Source organism: Sciurus carolinensis, unplaced genomic scaffold (genome assembly GCF_902686445.1).
Source record: "Sciurus carolinensis unplaced genomic scaffold, mSciCar1.2, whole genome shotgun sequence".
Classification (NCBI taxonomy): Eukaryota; Metazoa; Chordata; class Mammalia; order Rodentia; family Sciuridae; genus Sciurus; species Sciurus carolinensis.
In genome coordinates this window covers 450,987-467,323 of record NW_025920229.1, presented here as the reverse complement: position 1 = coordinate 467,323, position 16,337 = coordinate 450,987, and the positions used below count along the sequence as shown (strand labels likewise).

The 16,337-nt window shown below is 38.6% G+C and overlaps 1 protein-coding gene across 1 annotated transcript; it reads right to left on the bottom strand.

The window, feature by feature from the left end:
* Positions 1 to 12,452: 12,452 nt before the first annotated feature.
* Positions 12,453 to 12,980, bottom strand: LOC124975242 (keratin-associated protein 9-8-like). The gene has a single exon (XM_047538050.1). The coding sequence runs from the start codon at positions 12,978 to 12,980 to the stop codon at positions 12,453 to 12,455; it is 528 nt and encodes a 175-aa protein (XP_047394006.1).
* Between the last annotated feature and the right edge of the window lie 3,357 nt (positions 12,981 to 16,337).

Genomic DNA, 16,337 nt, shown 5'->3' with positions numbered 1-16,337 from the left:
TTTTTCTATGGCTTTGAGCTGTAGTGTTAAGTCGTTTATTTGCTGATTTTTTCTTCTTTTGTTGAATGCGCTCCATGAAATAACTCTTCCTCTAAGTACTGTTTTCATAGTGTCCCAGAGATTTTGATATGATGTGTCTTTGTTCTCGTTTACTTCTAAGAATTTTTTTATTTCCCTCCTGATGTCTTCTGTTATCCATTCATCATACAATAGCATATTATTTAATCCCCAGCTGTTGGAGAAGTTTCTGTTTTTTACTCTGTCATTTATTTCTAATTTTAATCCATTATAATCTGATAGAATATAAGGTAGTACCTCTATCTTCTTGGATTTACTAACATTAGCTTTGTGGCATAAAATATGGTCTATTTTAGAGAAGGATCCATGTGCTGCTGAGAAGAAAGTGTATTTGCTCTTTGTTGGATGGTATACTCTATATATGTCTTTAAGTCTACAATGTTGATTGTGTTATTGAGATCTATGGTTTCTTTATTCAATTTTTGTTTGGAATGTCTATCCAGTGGTGAGAGAGGTGTGTTAAAATCGCCTAGTATTATTGTGCTGTGGTCTATTTGATTTCTGGAATTGAGAAGGATTTGTTTGGCGTACATGAATGAGCCAATGTTTGGGGCATAGATATTTATGATTGTTATGTCTTGCTTATTTATGCTTCCCTTAAGCAGTATGTAATGTCCTTCTTTATCCCTTCTGACTAGTTTTGGCCTGAAGTCCACATTATCTGAAATGAGGATGGATACTCCAGCTTTTTTGCTGTGTCCGTGTGCATGGTATATTTTTTCCCATCCTTTCAGCTGTAGTCTGTGAGTATCTCTTTCTATGAGATGAGTCTCTTGCAGGGAGTATATTGTTGGATTTTTCTTTTTAATCCAATCTGCCAGTCTATGCCTTTGATTGATGAGTTCAGGCCATTAACATTCAGGGTTATTATTGTGATATGATTTGTTTTCCCAGTAACTTGACTCATTTTTGTTATTTGACATGATTTGGTTTCTCCTTTATTTGGCTATGACTTTAGGCTAGTTCCTCCTGTTGCTGATTTTCATCGTTGTTTTTCATCTCTTCCTCATGGAATATTTTGCTGAAAATGTCCTGTAATGCCGACTTTCTTTTCATAAATTCTTTTAGCTTTTGTTTATCATGGAGGGATTTTATTTTGTCGTCAAATCTGAAAGTAAGTTTTGCTGGGTATAAGACTCTTGGTTGGTATCCATTTTCTTTCAGAGCTTGGTAAATGTTGTTCCAGGCCCTTCTAGCTTTTAGGGTCTGGATTGAATAATCTCTTGACATTCTTATTGGTTTCCCCTGAATGTAATTTGATTCTTTTCTATCGCAGCCTTTAAAATTTTGTCTTTAGTCTGTATCTTAGGTATTTTCATTATAATGTGCCTTGGTGTGGGTCTGTTGTAATTTTGTAAATTTGGAGTTCTGTAAGTCTCTTGTATCTGAGTTTCCATTTCATTCTTCAGATTTGGGAAATTTTCTGATATTATTTCATTGAATAGATTGTTCATTCCTTTGGTTTGTTTCTCTAAGCCTTCTTCAATCCGAATATTTCTTAAATTTGACCTTTTCATGAATCCCATAATTCTTGTAGTGGCTGTTCATGATTTCTTACCATCTTCTCTGTTTGGTCAACTTTGTCTTCAAGATTAAATATTTTGTTCTCAATGTCTGAGGTTCTGTCTTCCAGGTGTTCTATCCTATTGGTTATGCTTTCTATAGAGTTTTTAACTTGGTTTATTCTTTCCTTCACTTCAAGGATTTTTTTTTTCAGTTATCTCTAGCTCTTTATTGAAATGATCTCTTGCTTCCCGTATTTGCTCTTTTAACTGTTGATTGGTGTGATCATTTAATGCCTGCCTTTCCTCTTTCATCTCATCCTTCAATGCCTGCATTTGTTCTTTTATCTCCTCATTTGCTTCCCTGATTGTTTTTTTTTTAATTTTTTAATTTTTTATTTTTTTACGTGTACATAGGGTAATGATGTTTATTTTATTTTTCCCCTCCCCCCCACCGCTCCCACCCCTCTTTTCCCTCTACACAGTCCTTCTTTCCTTCATTCTTACCGCTCTCCTTAGCCTAACTCTAAACCTAACACTAAACCTAATGCTAGCCCCTCCCACCCCCCATTATATGTCCTCATCCGCTTATCAGCGAGATCATTCGTCCTTTAGTTTTTTGAGATTGGCTTATCTCACTTAGCATGATATTCTCCAATTTCGACCATTTGCCTGCAAATGCCATAATTTTATCATTCTTCATTGCGGAGTAATATTCCATTGTATAAATATGCCACAGTTTCTTTATCCATTCATCAACTGAAGGGCATCTAGGTTCGTTCCACAATCTGGCTATGGTGAATTGAGCAGCAATGAACATTGATGTGGCTGTATCTCTGTAGTATGCTGATTTTAAGTCCTTTGGGTATAGGCCAAGGAGTGGGATAGCTGGGTCAAATGGTGTTTCCATTCCAAGCTTTCTGAGGAATCTCCACACTGCTTTCCAGAGTGGCTGCACTAATTTGCAACCCCACCAGCAATGTATGAGTGTTTCTTTTTCACCACATCCTCGCCAACACCTATTGTTGCTTGTATTCTTGATAATCGCCATTCTAATTGGGGTGAGATGAAATCTTAGGGTAGTTTTGATTTGCATTTCCCTTATTACTAGGGATGTTGAACATTTTTTCATATATCTGTTGATTACTTGTACATCTTCTTCTGTGAAGTGTCTGTTCATTTCCTTAGCCCATTTGTTGATTGGATTATTTGTATTCTTCGTGTAGAGTTTTTTGAGTTCTTTATAGATTCTGGAAATTAGTGCTCTATCTGAGGTATGGTTGGCAAAGATATTTTCCCACTCTGTAGGCTCTCTCTTCACATTTCTGATAGTTTCCTTTGCTGAGAGAAAGCTTTTTAGTTTGAATCTATCCCAGTTGTTGATTCTTGCTTTTATTTCTTGTGCTATGGGAGTCCTGTTAAGGAAGTCTGATCCTAAGCCAACAAGTTGAAGATTTGGACCTACTTTTTCTTCTATAAGATGCAGGGTCTATGATCTGATTCCGAGGTCCTTGATCCATTTTGAGTTGAGTTTTGTGTAGGGTGAGAGATAGGGGTTTAATTTCATTCTATTGCATATAGTTTTCCAGTTTTCCCAGCACCATTTGTTGAAGAGGCTATCTTTTCTCCATTGCATATTGTTGGAACCTTTGTCTAGTATGAGAAAATTGTATTTATTTGGGTTTGTGTCCATGTCCTCTATTCTGTACCATTGATCTACCTGTCTATTTTGGTACCAATACCATGCCGTTTTTGTTACTATTGCTTTGTAGTAGAGTTGAAGATCTGGTATTGCAATACCCCCTGCTTCGCTCTTGCTACTGAGGATTGCTTTAGCTATTCTAGGTTTTTTATTCTTCCAGATGAATTTCATAATTGCTTGCTCTATTTCTGCAAGGTACATCATTGGGATTTTAATTGGAATTGCATTGAATCTGTATAGAACTTTAGGTAGTATAGCCATTTTGACGATATTAATTCTGCCTATCCAGGAACATGGGAGATCTTTCCATCTTCTAAGGTTTTCTTTAATTTCTTTCTTTAGTGTTCTGTAGTTCTCATTGTAGAGGTCTTTCACCTCTTTTGTGAGATTAATTCCCAAGTATTTTATTTTTTTCAATGCTATTGTGAAGGGGTAGTTTTCCTAATTTCTCTTTCTGAAGATTCATCACTTATGTATAAAAATGCATTGGATTTATGAGCATTGATCTTGTAACCTGCTACTTTACTGAATTCACTTATGAGTTCTAAAAGTTTTCTGGTGGAATTTCCAGGTTCCTCTAAATATATAATCATGTCATCAGCGAACAGGGATAGTTTGAGTTCTTCTTTTCCTATTTGTATCCCTTTAATTTCTTTGGTTTGTCTGATTGCTCTGGCTAGAGTCTCAAGGACGATGTTGAATAGAAGCGGTGAAAGAGGGCATCCCTGCCTTGTTCCATTTTTTAGGGGGAACGCTTTCAGTTTTTCACCATTTAGAATGATATTAGCCATGGGCTTAGCGTAGATTGCCTTTATAATGTTTAGGAATGTTCCCACTACCCCAATTTTTTCTAGTGTTTTGAGCATGAAGGGATGCTGTATTTTATCAAATGCTTTTTCTGCATCTATCGAAATAATCATGTGATTCTTAACTTTAAGTCTATTGATATGGTGAATGACATTTATTGATTTCCGAATGTTGAACCAACCTTGCATCCCTGGGATAAAACCCACTTGATCGTGGTGCACTATCTTTTTAATATATATTTGTATGCGATTTGCTAAAATTTTGTTGAGAATTTTTGCATCGATGTTCATTAAGGATATTGGTCTGAAATTTTCTTTCCTCGATGTGTCTCTGTCTGGTTTAGGTATCAGGGTGATATTGGCTTCATAGAACGAGTTTGGTAGGGTTCCCTCCTCTTCTATTTCATGGAATAGTTTGAGGAGTATTGGAATGAGCTCTTCTTTAAAGGTTTTGTAGAACTCGGCTGAGAACCCATCTGGTCCTGGACTTTTCTTTGTTGGTAGGCTTTTGATGACCTCTTCTATTTCATTGCTTGAAATTGGTTTATTTAAGTTGTGTATGTCCTCCTCGTTCAGTTTAGGTAGTTCATATGTCTCTAGAAATTTGTTGATGTCTTCGAGGTTTTCTGTTTTGTTGGAGTATAGATTTTCGAAATAGCTTCTAATTATGTTTTGTATTTCACTCGTGTCTGTTGTGATGTTTCCTTGTTCATTCCGAATTTTAGTAATTTGAGTTTTCTCCCTCTTTCTCTTTGTTAGTGTGGCTAAGGGTTTATCAATTTTATTTATTTTTTCAAAGAACCAACTATTTATTTTGTTAATTTTTCCGATTGTTTCTTTTGTTTCGATTTCGTTGATTTCGGCTCTGATTTTAACTATTTCCTGTCTTCTACTACTTTTGGTATTGGTCTGCTCTTCTTTTTCTAGTGCTTTGAGCTGTAGTGTTAAGTCGTTTATTTGTTGATTTCTACTTCTTTTTTTGAATGCACCCCATGAAATAAATCTTCCTCTAAGTACTGCTTTCATAGTGTCCCAGAGATTTTGATATGATGTGTCTTTGTTCTCGTTTACTTCTAAGAATTTTTTTATTTCCCTCCTGATGTCTTCTGTTATCCATTCATCGTATAATAGTGTATTATTTAGTCTCCAGGTATTGGAGAAATTTCTGTTTTTTATTCTGTCATTTATTTCTAATTTCAATCCATTATGATCTGATAGAGTACAAGGTAGTATCTCTATCTTCTTGTATTTGCTAACAGTAGCTTTGTGGCATAAAATATGGTCTATTTTAGAGAAGGATCCATGTGCTGCTGAGAAGAAAGTGTATTCGTTCTTTGTTGGATGGTATATTCTATATATGTCCGTTAAGTCTAAATTGCTGATTGTGTTGTTGAGATCTATAGTTTCTTTATTCAATTTTTGTTTGGACGATCTATCCAGTGGTGAGAGAGGTGTGTTAAAATTGCCTAGTATTATTGTGTTGTGGTCTATTTGATTTCTGGAATTGAGAAGGATTTGTTTGACGTACGTGGATGAGCCAATGTTCGGGGCATAGATATTTATGATTGTTATGTCTTGCTGATTTATGCTTCCCTTAAGCAGCATGTAATGTCCTTCTTTATCCCTTCTGACTAGTTTTGGTTTGAAGTCCACATTATCTGAGATGAGGATGGATACCCCAGCTTTTTTGCTGTGTCCGTGTGCATGGTATGTTTTTCCCCATCCTTTCACCTTTAGTCTATGGGTGTCTCTTTCTATGAGATGAGTCTCTTGCAGGCAGCATATTGTTGGATTTTTCTTTTTAATCCAATCTGCCAGTCTGTGTCTTTTGATTGATGAATTCAGGCCATTAACATTCAGGGTTATTATTGTGATATGATTTGTATTCCCAGTCAATTGACTCATATTTGTTTTGACATGATTTGGTTTCTCCTTTATTTGGCTATTCCTTTAGGCTAGCGCCTCCTGTTGCTGATTTGCATCGTTGTTTTTCATCTCTTCCTCATGGAATATTTTGCTGAGAATGTTCTGTAATGCTCGATTTCTTTTTGTAAATTCCTTTAGCTTTTGTTTATCATGGAAGGATCTTATTTCATCGTCAAATTTGAAGGTAAGTTTTGCTGGGTATAAGATTCTTGGTTGGCATCCATTTTCTTTCAGGGCTTGGTATATGTTGTTCCAGGCCCTTCTAGCTTTTAGGGTCTGGATTGAAAAATCTACTGATATTCTTATTGGTTTCCCCCTGAATGTAATTTGATTCTTTTCTCTCGCGGCCTTTAAAATTCTGTCTTTATTTTGTATGTTAGGTATTTTCATAATAATGTGCCTTGGTGTGGGTCTGTTGTAATTTTGTATGTTTGGAGTTCTATAAGCCTCTTGTACTTGGTTTTCCATTTCATTCTTCAGATTTGGGAAATTTTCTGTTATTATTTCATTGAATAGATTGTTCATTCCTTCGGTTTGTTTCTCTAAGCCTTCCTCAATCCCAATAATTCTTAAATTTGGCCTTTTCATGATATCCCATAATTCTTGTAGATTCTATTCATGATTTCTTACCATCTTTTCTGTTTGGCCAACTTTGCTTTCAAGATTAAATAATTTGTCTTCAATGTCTGAAGTTCTGTCTTCCAGGTGTTCTATCCTATTGGTTATGCTTTCTATGGAGTTTTTAACTTGGTTTATTGTTTCCTTCATTTCAAGGATTTCAGTTTGGTTTTTTTTCAGTATCTCTAACTCTTTATTGAAATGATCTCTTGCTTCCCATATTTGCTCTTTTAACTGTTGATTGGTGCGATCATTTAATGCCTGCATTTGCTCTTTCATCTCCTCCTTCAATGCCTGCATTTGCTCTTTCATCTCCTCATTTGCTTCCCTGATCATTTTAATTACGTACATTCTGAACTCCCTTTCTGACATTTCTTCTGCTGTGCTGTCATTGGGTTTTATTGATGTAGTATCTAGGTTTGTTTGGGACATTTTCTTCCCTTGTTTTCTCATATTGGTCAGTTGTCAGTTGGACCCTGAGATATTGCAGTTTTCCGCTATTGGCTTATAGTGTCCCAGTAGATTTCCAGTGTATCACCTCCTAGCCTTCAGTAGCCTGATGTCTTGGAGGAATCTGATAAAGCAGCTCATTCGAAGAAAACTGCCCCTAGCCCCCTGCTGGTTCCACGGTTTGAAACTGGCTCTGTGCGGAAATGTTCTCTCTGTGGGCCTGCACCGTGCAGCTGGCCGTGTGGGAAGAGCCCACTGCTGGAGTGTGGAAGGCTACCTTGGGAAGACTCTAGCTGCCCTGCCCAGCTCCAATAAGCCACCTCTATCTGGGCCTGCCACCCGGGCCGAGCTTTACCCAGTGGGCAGACTCACCCGTGGCTCCACTTCAGTCCGAGTCTCTCAATGCCTCCCCTTCTTAACTCCTGGGTTCTGGAGCGACTGGGGGTGCAGTCTCCCTCTAGGCCGCCATCTTGGATCGCCCCGTGAAGAGAGCCCGCAGCCGGACTGGGCAGAGCTGCCTGAAGAGGTCTCTGGCTGCCCTGCCCTAATCCCAGAGGCTGCCTGCAGATCGAGGCTCTCCGCTGGTTTGTTGCCGGAGTACGCTGCGCTGCAGTGGCTCCGGGTCTCGGAGCTTGTTCTGGTTAGAAAGGCTCTCAGTAGCGGGTCAGTTCCGTTCCGAGAACCTGGAGAAGCTGGCTGTGTGGGCGGGGCCCACCGCCAGAGTGCGCAGGACTGCCTGTGGATGACTCTAGCTGCCCTGCCCGGCTCCGCTAAGCCACCTCTATCTGGGCCTGCCACCCGGGCCGAGCTTTACCCAGTGGGCAGACTCACCCGTGGCTCTATTTCAGTCCAAGTCTCTCAATGCCTCCCCCTCTTAACTCCTGGGTTCTGGAGCGACCGGGGGTGCAGTCTCCCTCTAGGCCGCCATCTTGGATCCCCTGATTGTTTTAATTATGTACATTCTGAACTCCCTTTCTGACATTTCTTCTGCTGTGCTGTCATTGGGTTTTATTGATATTGTATCTAGGTTTGTTTGGGACATTTTCTTCCCTTGTTTTCTCATATTGGTCAGTTGTCAGTGGGACTCTGAGATATTGTAGATTTCCTCTATTGGCTTATAGTGTCACTGTAGATTTCCTGTATATCACTTTCCAGCCTTCAGTAGTCTTAAGTCTTGGAGGAACTTGATAATTCAGTGCTTCTGAAGAAAGCTGCCCCTAGCCTGCTACTCGGTCCAGGGTTTCGGGCTGGTTCTGCATGGAAATCCTCTCACTGGGAGGGCCTTCTCCAGGAAGCTGGCTGTAGACAGGGCCTGCTGCTGCTGGAGGGAGCCAGGCTGCATGGCGAAATTCTCTCACTGTCCTGCCTTGGTCCCAGAAGCCCTACAATTTTTACGATTGGTTTATAGTGTCTCTGTAGATTTCTAATACCTCACCATTAAGGGGGTAGATCAATATTAGCAGCACCTAATGCAAACAATATATAGCCTTAAACCAAATAGCCACTCTTCAGACCTTGGCAGCCTTGTTGTAATAAACAGAGAAGATGAGTTCGATTATTATGTAGAGTAAAAACAACAGGTTTGCAATAAGGTTTACAATTTCTAATGTGAACAAAGTGGATGGGGAGGGGTGTAGGACATAATGTTAATGGGACAAGAAGTGAGTATATAGAGGTACTAGACCACATGAAGAATGCAAGAGGAATCAAAAGAAGTTGGTTGCTAGCATGAGAAAAGAGAGAAAGAGATGATGAGGAAACATTAATAAGAGGAAAATAAAGAGTGAGAAAAACTGAAAAATGAAAACTTAAAAAAAAACCAAAATTAAAAATTAAATAAACAAAATCTACAACATGATTGTAATATACTATTCAAACCTCCCAGTCTTCGGTAGCCTGATGCATGAGAGGTACTTGATAGTGAGCTTCTAGTCTCCAGCAGATGTCCCAGGATGGGGGCTGCCTCACCTAAGAATGGTGGCTTTGGCTTCAGGAATAATCCAAGATGGTGGCCGAGGTTTCCAACAGCTTTGGTAGATAGGGAGTTGCAGTGTGGGGCATGGTGCTGAGAGTCCAGACTGGGCGTGGCCTCTGTATATTATAATTTAAAATTTTCTGCATTGGAAGCATAGAATATGATGCATTACTGTATGTTTATGTTAAATCCAAACAGTTTTTTGTAGATTTTTTTTGAAGTGGAGCAGCTTTTTGTGCACAGTCCTGTCATGGCCTATGATACTTCTGTTCTCAGCCTCTTCTATCTTGCATTTTTCTTGCCTCAGTTCATTGGTAGACCCTCTGGTATAATTATGCATCAAATGGTTTTCTTTTATAATAGCCTAGGAGCGAGAACTCCCAACATTTCTCCATCATATATGATCCTTCTTTTCTTTCCTCTTGATTCTTTTCCTGAGGGCAAAATATTTCCACTTACTGATAATTAAACCCTCTAGTCTTTACCTGCTTCTCATCCCTGTAGTGACTTGTATCTAATGACTTTAAAAACCAACTGTTCGAGAAGTCACTATCTAGGTAATATTTTGTAAAATTCCCTGTAGATGTGCTACAGATAATACCTCTGACATGTGGGCCATGATTGAAATAGTTGCTGAACTCAGTTTCTAGGTACTTGGAGGCAGTTTTTGTCCAGTGACAATACCTGGCCTTTCACTTGGGCCTAGGAAAGGGTCTGTTTTGTGACCACTCTGATGTCAGATGTCCAAAAACTTCATGCTGGAGACAAATTTGGAACTTGTTCTCCCACCTCTTGATTGACTAACTCATGAATAAAAGTGGCCTTCTTTGTTAACAGTAATTTCTAACTTTTTTCTTCTCATTTGCTATGGAACTCTACCTTGGAAAACTTTTCACATTTGTAAAATGTTTTTTTCTGTATGAGTTGATTCAATGGAATGATTATTGTACCTTTTTCAGCAAATGTGATTAAAAAATGGGAACAAATTAAAATGCTAGACCAACTTCACGTTTCTGTTAACAATCCCAAGTCATCATGACCTGTGCTGCCTATGGCACTGGTCTTGGCTCACTTCTGCTTTTGGGGGATATATAATGACTTTTCATTCCATAAATTTGTTTTCCTATTCTTTCTGTATTTCCTCCACTTTCCTGTGGCCCAAATTTGCCTGGATGTGGCACTGTGTTCTGGTTTTCTGAAGACACTCTCAAGCCTATAGCATAGACTAGCAGAGCTCTTTACAGTAAGTATGCTGGAATATCCCAAGGGTCCTTTTTTGGCAGACACACTATAAGGGGAATTCCAAGGGGGAACCTGTTGCCATAGCTGGCCTTTGTTGTGTTCTTGTGAAACACAGAAACAAAGGCCATAGCAATGTTCTGAAATTCAGATGGGTCATTTCTATAGTCATATTTTTTATTCCACAGACCATGATTGAAGAATTGTCTTTTACTCTGAATTCAAATTTTAAAAGGAGCAACTTACTAGTGTATGTATGCATCAACTGAACTCACTGGAAAGAACCTGGGAGAAAGTGCAATTGGCAAACAACAAGAAGCTGTGGCATCAGATTATCACCGGACTAACTGACACGTAAAAGCAGGAGAGCGCCTGTGGCTTTCAGAAGACCTACCACTGTGAATTTTACATTTGGACTTTGAAAGGTATTGGAGAAGAAAGAAACTCTGAGTTACCAAAAATATAAATTGACTTGTGTGACAAGTAATATTGTAACTGGCTCTCAAATGCTATGTCAGGGAGGAACCAAGTGAAAGTTTACAATAACAAATCTGAGGTATGACAATTGGTGCTGCCCACACAGGTGCCACAGGACAGGAAAAATAGAATGATCAGATTATCCATGGAAGGTGGCCTTAAAAGTGATACAAGTAGGAGAAGAACCAATTTAAGCAAAGCCACATTGGATAAATATACTGGCTTCAAGATCAGCAGAACTTACACTAGGCTGGTTGAGGATCTTGTGATAATGAATGTGTGTTTCTCAAAAGGCAGGGGGTGGTCTACCATGGAAGGTTGAAATTGCAGGAGGTACAGGTGGGATTTTGGCATTGCCCATCTAAGGCCTAAAGAGGGACATTATTCCTTGATCTTCTAGTTTCTTAGGCAAGATCATGCAATGTGTCCTGATTGCATGAGATGTCATTAAACATTGGAATAGTATTTCAACATTGGGTTAATTGAAATATTGGAATTTCGAGTCTAGATATTATAAAAAAATACCCCAAAAGATACAGGTGTGGACAAGGATGTGGAGAAGTTGGAACCCTTCCTTGCATATTGGTGGAATTATAAATGATGAATCATCTGTGGACTACAGAATGGAGGTTTCTCTGAAGATGAAAAATGAATGCCATATGATCCAGCAAACCCACTTCAGAGTGCTTATGTAAGCAACTGAAATCAGAATACTGAAAAGATGTTAGCACTCCAGTGTTTATGGCAGCACTATTAATAATAGCTCAGAAGTAATCTATGGAAGTAATCTAATTATAAATCTACAAATGAATGGGTAAAGAAAACATTGACAAACATACAATGGAATCGTATTCAGCCTGAAAACAGATGGAATCCTCCCATTTTTGATAAAATGGGTGAACCTTCAGGATACTACACTAAGTGAAATAAGCCCGTCACAGAATGATACCACCTTCATGATTATACTCACATCAGGTGTGTTAAAGTGAAATGCAGGCAAGGAAAGAATAGAATGGGTGTTTCCAGAGGCTGTGATAGGAGGAAATTTAGAGTTCCTAATCAATGAATACTGAATTTTAGTTATGCAAGAGGAAGAACTTCCAGAGACATTGTGCCTATGGTGTGGGCTTCAATGTCTGTGTATTGTATGCTTCAAGGTCTATTTAATATGTAAATGTAATGTCAAGTTCTTAAAACAATAAAACAAAGACAGACAAGGAATGAATAATGGTACAGAATTTATTAAGAGTGTCTGCATCTGGGGAGACAACTGAAAATGACTAGAAAAGGATAGAGAAGTATGCAAGAATCCAGAATATGCTGCAAAAGAAAATATGATTGATCAGCTGCATAACTTTTGAAATTTTTTATGAAGAAGTGTCCTCCTAAGTTATTTAGAGGAAAAGATAAAGAACCTGGCTTCAGAATTTAAGCTTAAGGCCACAACTCCACATCAAGAATCCTTGCAGCTGGCACAAGATCCACTAGGTTTAAGGAAGAAGAGAATGAAGGAGAGTACACTACACTCCCTCAAAGTGATTTACAAAGGAGATGATTAACAGATATCCTAGTGATAGCATGATGGTTTTCAGGAAAGGTAGAAAGTGAATTTCTGTAGGTAAGGTAAGTCAGTTGACTGAAGTTTGTGCAGATGTTGGTGTTTGGGGAGTTGAGCATCATCAGCAAGACTGGCAGCAGCTGGACCCACAGCCCTGGCCTAGGCAACCAGGCAGGCAGACACAGGTGGGGTGGTAGCAGGTCCTAGTGCAGTACACGGGTCCAGAGCAAACTGGCTGGCAGCAGCCGGACCCACAGCCACTAGACCCACCACAGCAGCTGGACCCACAGCCGCTAGACCCACCACAGCAGGGCTGACAGCAGCTGGACCCACAGCCACTAGAGCCACAGCAGCTGGGCTGGCAGCAGGGCTGGCAGCAGCTGGACACACAGCAGCAGGGCTGGCAGCAGGGTGTGCGGCAGCAGCTGGTCACACAGGTTGGTTGGAAGCAGGTCCTACAGCAGGTAGTTTGGCAGCAGGGCTGGCAGCAGCCGGACCCACAGCTGGACCCACAGCTGGACCCACAGCAGCTGGGCTGGCAGCAGGGTGTGCAGGAGCAGGTGACACAGGTTGGTCTCCAGCAGGTGGTCCTGCAGCAAGTGGTCCTGCAGCAGGTAGGCTGGCAGCAAGGGGAGCAGCAGTCACTCATGGTGTCAGGTGTGGATGGTGGGATCCTGTTCACAGGTGAGTTTGCTAGAATATGGTGACTTCTTCCCATCTGGGTCTTTTATACATGGGTCTCCCAAAGTTTGGGCCAATCGGTAGGACTTTTCCTGGTTTTTGTTTACATTATTTTTCCTATTTTCCTGTTATTTTCTATATTCAGTATGGGTATTAACATGGAGGAAGTTGTTCCCTAAGTGTCATGAATCTTTTGAAAGTGGGTGATTAATCTGTTTCTTAATTGGCAGTAACTCCTAGGAGCTCTGTTTAGAGAAAAGGAAGGGACCACATCATCTGCATTTTTCTTTCTCTGATCATCATCTGGTCGTGTGGCAATTACTGCTGGCCTCTGAGGGTCAGGGTTCATGTTTCTCCACAGTTTGGTTTCCTGGGTGTACTTAGATTAGGAAGTGTCTTTGGGACATTTTGGGGAAGGACATGCTGTGGTGAGGGTCAGAGTGACAAATTGAATATCTGGTTGTTATCTCTGTACCCTCTCAGATCAAGACAAGTATTATGGTCTGTGTCTGTACCTGGTTCTCCAACCTGTATGTATTTCAGGTCTGAAGTACACTTGGGAGAAGGATGTTTGTTGAAAAGTGATCTTAACTGCAGAGCAAAATCAGAGGATGGGTAGAAGCAGAAATGGTGCATTAGGAGTAAGAATATATCAATGGATTTATGGATGACTATTGGTCCTGATTTGCCCAGAACTAAGGGGCTCATGAGAAAGAGTCTGCCTTGATGCAGATCCAGGAAGACCATGATGAACTGATGACTCCAGTTCTAACCTGGGACCTAGTGGTGTCAATGATACTAGATCATTGTCAATGATACTAGATACTAGTTGTCTCCCTCCCTCCCTCCCTCCCTCCCTCCCTCCCTCCCTCCCTCCCTCCCTTCCTTCCTTCCTTCCTTCCTTCCTTCCTTCCTTCCTTCCTTCCTTCCTTCCTTCCTTCCTTCCTTCACCTCCCTCCCTCATTTTCCACCTTTCTCCTCTCTCCTTCTCTCCTCTCTCTCTCTCTCTCTCTCTTTCTCTCTCTCTCCTCTCTCCATGTTTTTCTTTTATTTAATGAAGGAATGAAGAATAACCGAGATGATACTTGATTTATCTTTGAGGCCTAATGTATTTATAACTCTTTGTTAGGTACACCATTCATTTTATAAAGGATGGAAATGGTTCATATCCAGCTTGATAGACTATTACAAGTTGAATACGTTTGTGTCTTTATTACCAGGATGGGAAGTGAAATTGATTCTTTTCCTCCAATGGTATCCTCTGACTCATCCCCAGAGGGAGCCAATGACTGTTGACTTGTAACCCTGGAGGTCAGTTGTGGTTTGATTTTTATTATAAATAAAAATTGGTTTCTCTTTCTTTTCTTCTCTTAGGTTCATCACTGTAATCTTCTGTAGTTTATTTAGTTTAATTGCTTTTTAATTCCTAATAATGCTTGAACTTGACATAATTTAATTGTTGATTAACTTCTAGATAAACATGTAACTTCTTTGTAGAAGGGGATTATTAAAACTGTTGTTAAGCATGTTTTTGTATAGGGCCTTTGTATATGTAGTTAAAATTTTCTATCATACTAATTACATGTAGAATTAATCATATAATTTCTAGTTTATGTGTTTATTCTTTCCTTTTTCAATATCTTGCCTTTCTTTTGACCTATTTTTAGGTATGTTATTTTTTATTCTATTGCATATGTCATAATTTAAAACTTTAATTTTATTGCAGTTGAAATATAGAAAATTATTTATTTTTAATGTTAATCATGTATCAAAACTCTCTGGCTTTTTCTAATTGTTTATTGTGGGGTCAGTTTTTTGGGCTCTCTCATGCACTGTCAAATCATGTGCAAATGATACTACTTTTATTAACTCCATTGCAGTCTTTTATCTTGATTTTTTCTTGCTTTTGACCAGGTACACCTTCGGCATCATATTTTATACAATGGAATATAATGTATATTCTCAGTGCAGCAGGGAGAATTCTCTATTTCCCAGTTACATATGATCCTTCCTTTCATTTTGTAGATTATTTTTAGTGGAGTAATGAGAATGTTTTACTCTTTATTTACTAGGATGTTCTATATTTAAAAGTTTTAAAAATACTTTATTTTTTAATCCTATATATTATGGGGTACAGTGTGATAATTCAACACATATATGCAATGGATAGTGATCAAATGAAACATTTTAATCTACTTAAACATTTAAAAAGTTTTGCTGGTATATAATAATTATATACATTTAGGAGGAACAGTGTGGTATTTCAATACATGTAGGTTGATTCCATACTTTTGCTACTTTGAATAGTACTACAATAAACATGGGTAAGTGGGTGTCTCTTTGATATATGGATTTCATTTTCTTTGGATAAAAATCCAGAAGTAGAATAGTCAGATTACATGGTAATACTATTTTTAGTTTTTTGAGGTACATTCATAATGTTCTCCATTCCATAATGATCATATAAATTTACATTTATAAATGTGTTTTAGAGTTCCTTTTTCTCCACAGTATTGACAACATTTTTTGGGTCTATTTTTAGGAGAGTCATCCTAATAGGAATGGTATGTCTCATTGTGGTTTTAATTTGCATTTCCCTAAAAGTTAATGATGTTGAGCATTTTTTCATAAATTTTGTCTGTTGAATTTCCTCTTTTGCCAAGTGTCTATTTGTATTATTTGCCTATATTTTAATTGAACTATTTGTTTTTTGTTATTGAGTTTTTTGAGTTCCTTATATATTCTGGATATTGATTAATGTCAGATGAGTATCTTACAAAAATTTCTCCCATTCTGTAGGCTGTCTCTCACTCTGTTGATGGTTTCCTAAGATTCTTAATTTGATATAATGACATTTGTCAAATTTTACTTCTTTGTGTGTGCTTTTGGGGGTCTTATGCAAAAATACTTGCCTGTATTAATGTCTTGAAGTGTATCCACTATGTTTTCTTTAAGTAGTTTCATATTCCAGGTCTTATATTTGGGTCTTTGAACCATCTGAATTGATTTTTCCATAGGTTGAGAGGAGTCAAATGTCAATCTTCTGCATTTGAACATCCAGTTTTCCAGGTACCATTTGCTGAAGAGGCTGTCATTTCTCCCATGTACGTTTTTGTTTGCTTTGTCAGGAATCAGTTGGCTCTAGATGCTAGAGGTTATTTCTAGGTACTCTATTCTGTTCCATTGGTCTATGTGTTTTTTATGCCAATAAATAGGAAAAGGTTTACTTTCTTGAAGTTGCAATTGAAATTTATAAAATGCTTTTTTTTAATGAATTACAGTAATGTTATGGTTATTACACCTTTTTAAGCAATGTGACTAAAAC

Coding starts and splice junctions, on each gene's coding strand:
- LOC124975242 (XM_047538050.1), bottom strand. CDS start 12,980: ATGAGTGACTGCTGCTCCCCTTGCTGCCAGCCTACCTGCTGCAGGACC.